Here is a 4,497-nt window from a genome sequence, read left to right as displayed (position 1 = left end):
GGCCAGAGTCCCACCCTCCAATGACTTCAAAGGAGGAATGAAGCTGGAGGCCAGGGACCCTCGCAACTCTAACTCGGTGTGCATCGCGACCGTGATGGGCATGATGGGTACTCGTCTACGGCTGCGTTTGGATGGCAGCGACAACACTAATGACTTCTGGCGGCTTGTCGACTCGTCGGACATCCAGCCAATAGGAACCTGCGAGAGGAACGGAGACATGCTGCAGCCGCCTCTGGGTGGGTGTCTGAGAGATTTAATTCTCCCAGTGAATTTTCTTTTTTTCTGAAAGGAAACAGTTGTCATGAAAACAATGACAATGCAAAGGGTAAGATTGAGAAATTATATTTCTATACATAGATTATTTTTCTGTGATGATAATTAACATGGGTTAATCAACAGGTTAACGACAACAATCACCTGTTTATTCTGTATAACAGACAGGTTCTGCTGTGTTTATTCTCAAAGAGACCTTTAAAAATCTTTCATACAGTAAATATTGTTAAAGACTTAATCAGTTACAGCCTAAGCAAATAGTTACTATTCATATATAATATATATTTATGTGGCCTGTAGTAGCTGTATTAGTATATATTATTGTTAATATACTACTGCAATATTTGTACATATTACTTCACTTTCGCTTTTTAAAAACTTTACTAGTAAATTATTTTTTTAAATACATTTGTTTATATATTTTTTATAAACATAAAAGGTACATTCTTTTTATTTTCCCTTTTCAACAAACGTGCGCTGATGTGTTGTTTGTAAACCGATGAATAACTTCAGCCTATTCTCACAGGTTTCAGGATGAACGCCTCCTCGTGGCCAATGTTTCTCCTGCGGACTCTGAGTGGAGCCGAGATGGCGCCAGGCTCTGCTTTTAAAAAGGTAACAGTGATCATTTAAAGAAGTCAAGTGTTTAATTTACTGTAACTGATTGTTTGCAGTTTTGAGACAAGAGCTCGAGAGAAAAAAACAATTCTTTCGCCACAAGGTGGTGCTACAGTTTAAACCACGTACCAGGAAAAACGCTGAAAACGTCAGCGATGCAGTGAATTCATAGTCCTCACTGTGTTTACTGGTTTGTGTGTTTGTTTACATCCAGGAGCCACCGTGTCCTGCCAAAAACTACTTCCAGCCTGGAATGAAACTGGAGGCCGTGGACAGGAAGAATCCCTACCTGATATGTCCTGCCACAGTAGGGGAGGTCAGAGGTCAGGAGATTTTCATCATGTTCGACGGTTGGCGTGGAGCCTTTGACTACTGGTGCCCCTTTGATTCCAGAGACATCTTCCCCGTGGGCTGGTGTGCTCTGACGAAGCACAGCCTTCAGCCGCCTGGAAACTTCTGTGAGTGCTTCTTTATTTATTCATTCATTTTACATCGTAGGTTCAGACAGTTCACATCGACACAAAGCATGTGGAAATAATCAGTTCTTTCTGTTGTTCTGTGTGATGGATGCTGCCACCACAGGTTACCTTTATGAGGTGGATTTTATTACTTTTATTTTGAATGGCATTTTAAGGTTTGATCTTGGTGCTTTGGCCCAGAGGCTGTCATTGGTGTGGAACCCCAGGGTTCACCTCCTGGGCAAGTTCGAATCCCGGTGAGGGCGGTTGGTACCTTCCAGTGGACCCACCACCCGCAGGAAGGTTTAAGTATGGTGCAATGTGATTTGGGTGGCGACTGCTGCCCCGGCGACCCGGTAACGGATAAGCGGATGAAAATGGATGGATGGATGGATGGATGGGTTTGATCTTCTGATGTCAGCTCTGTGATATTATGAGGAGAGTGTGTTTTAAGAAATGATCACGCTGTTAATTATTGAAGGACATGAATGGAGATCGACGGATGATCAGTGTGACTGAGGAGGTCGCAATGAGCAGTGAAGACACCTTACAGCTGAAGTTTATTAGTAATAATTTTTAAAAGTATTATTATTATTTTTACTTTCACAGAACAAAACTGTAATATCATATGAAACAATTTTTTTTAATTTAAATTCTAGTAAATAAAAACTAGTCCTAAACTGAGACTAGCTGATGACGTGTTTTACCACTAGAGAGCAGCACCAGCACAACCGCTGACGTACATGTCAACGTTACATCGTCACAGGCTCATAAAACATTTAAATTCTGTTGGTTTTCATCGTTAAACTTCATGTGTTTAAAGGCAGAACAAATGAAACAGTTTCGTGTGAACACAGCAGTAAATAATTTAGTTTGAAAAACCATTGGATGATGAACAAAATGTTAAAGAAACTATTTTGATTCTCCAGTAAAAGAAGTGTTTAAAAGTGTTAAAACAGCTGTCTTCAAAATTCATTTCATATGAAGAACAGCTTGTCGTTTTTAATGAGTACTAAACTACACCTTATAGTACTACAGTACAGTTATTACCACAGTAATTTAAAAAAATCATTTGATGTTTTGAGTTGATTTATGGTCAGATAGAACTTTAACATTAATTTATCATATCAGGACTTTTTTTTAAATATCAATGTTTAAATTATTTGTATAATTTCGTCATACTTTTATATCCCAACAGAGATAGTGTTGTGATAATGTGGTGAGTTATTATGCATTCTGTTAATATTAAGAAAGATAATTATCCTTGTGACATATTTTCTTAATTTATAGTTTGACATGATTTACTTAAATAAGTAACTATTCTATACAGGTCATTTCAAGATTAAATAAACAGGGCTGTAAATCAATTAAAATAATTATTGCAAATAATGATTATGGATAATTAACTTAGGAGTAATTGCAAATGTTCTATCTCTTCTGAATTAAAAAAATCAAAACAATGAGTCATGTTATTACATTTATACATTTTAATTACAGTTATAAACTCAAACATTAACAACGTTGCTTGTTTTTAAGCAAATCTATTTTAATTGTTTTTACTTTTTTTTTTTTAATAATTGAAAACAAGGATGTTGTTCTCCAAAAATGACCTTCGAAATTAAGATTAAATTTTGTAGATGTTTTAAAATAGAACAACTTGGCTTGATGATTTACCCTACAAACATTAGTCCTACAGTAGGTGTTTAAAAACTGTCTCCATAAACATTAGGGCTAAATGTTGACATTAAAGCTACATATATTTTAAATTGTGGAGGCAGCACTCAACCGCTAATTATGAATCAGGATGTAATTATATGCTAATTACAGCCAGCAGTCACAGGAGCAGTTTCTGTGTTAGTTCAGCTGAAGCTTAATGTTCAGGACGACACTGTTTAATCTCACATGTTTAAACTTTGGCCGTTCATCAAATGGATCTGACACATGAGTTTAGACGCTGTAGTTTAGGTCACAGTCAGCAGGTTAACACTCTGTTGTTCACAGGGTGAAAATACTGCTAACCCTTTGAAACCCGTGTACATCCTGTTTACATCCTGGACAGCACTTTCACAAGTTGACGAAAGTAAAGCGTCAGCTGAAATCGTGTATACACTATTCAGATCACTGAAACAGTGAAACAGACACAATCATGTGACTCAAATACATAAGTGCATTTTAGACAAAGAAATAAATGTAGTAAATTACTACACTTTTCACGCGTGTATAAGTCAACGTGAGGTGTTAATGAGCAGTCATTAACTGTGCATGTGCTAACAATGTGAAGGCAGTTTAATAATAAATTTAATATTTATGTATTTTTAGCAGCTACAGTTGGGAGACTTTTTTTAAATTCAGAAATCTGACTTTCATCTCAATAATTACAATTTTTGTTACTAGTAGAAACTCATACATTTAATGTAATTCCATTGTATTTTCAACTATTTTTAGTCTGAGTTGTGGTTTTAATTTTCAGTTGTTGTTTTTTTTATATTTGCTGTCGGTGCAGTTTGGTTTTGTGTCTGCTGAGCCAAGGGGAACTGTCCAAAAAGACAGATTTGTGGGTTTAATTTTAGAGTTGGTGAAAATGTAAGAATTCTAATATTGAAGAAGAAAGAAGAACAGAAAAGGCACTGATTTTTTATTTTTCAAAAAACAAACAAAATCTGATTTTTAAGAAATCTCACTTAATTTAAACAGTTCTGAAGCTAAAATACAGAAACCTGAGTTCCTCACTCTACTGTCAGAATACAAGTTGTACTCAAAAATATTTTTTTAAAAAGTCAGAATTTTATTTGGGGAAATTCTAATTTTAGAATTTTAGATCCAAGTTCAGATCTTATAGGAAAGTAATAATACTGACCACATAATAATTAATTTTTTTTTTATGTGCTCTTCATGTGCCTACTTCAAATCCAGTGAAAGTAGTTGTTTTATAAATTCAAAGTGCCTTTTCTTCACGTTGCCCATCATGGTGCATTAAAAAGAAATCACGTGATGCTTTTTATAAATCTGGGTCAAACTGACAGATTTCTGTTCAATGAATAATGTATGACCAGAGCAGCTCGTCTTCAAAGACAGATTTGCACCAAATAATTGTTTGTTTTTGCATTCCTTTTTCCTACGTTCTCCATTTAGAACCTGGTTAAAGTGC

The 4,497-nt window shown here is 35.6% G+C and overlaps 1 protein-coding gene across 1 annotated transcript in view; it reads left to right on the top strand.

Annotated features, from left to right (window-relative positions):
• scml2 (Scm polycomb group protein like 2) overlaps positions 1-4,497 on the top strand; it is a 21,510-nt gene that overhangs the window by 4,343 nt on the left and 12,670 nt on the right. The window contains exons 5-7 of the mRNA XM_025055668.1: positions 1-236; positions 800-888; positions 1,106-1,349. Of these exons, the coding sequence (XP_024911436.1) occupies positions 1-236; positions 800-888; positions 1,106-1,349 (569 nt within the window). The remainder of the gene's footprint in view (positions 237-799; positions 889-1,105; positions 1,350-4,497) is intronic.

Source organism: Cynoglossus semilaevis, chromosome 5, assembly GCF_000523025.1.
Source record: "Cynoglossus semilaevis isolate Cse_v1.0 chromosome 5, Cse_v1.0, whole genome shotgun sequence".
Taxonomy (NCBI): domain Eukaryota; kingdom Metazoa; phylum Chordata; class Actinopteri; order Pleuronectiformes; family Cynoglossidae; genus Cynoglossus; species Cynoglossus semilaevis.
The sequence above is the reverse complement of the archived record's forward strand: the minus strand, read 5'-3'. Positions and strand labels throughout refer to the sequence as shown.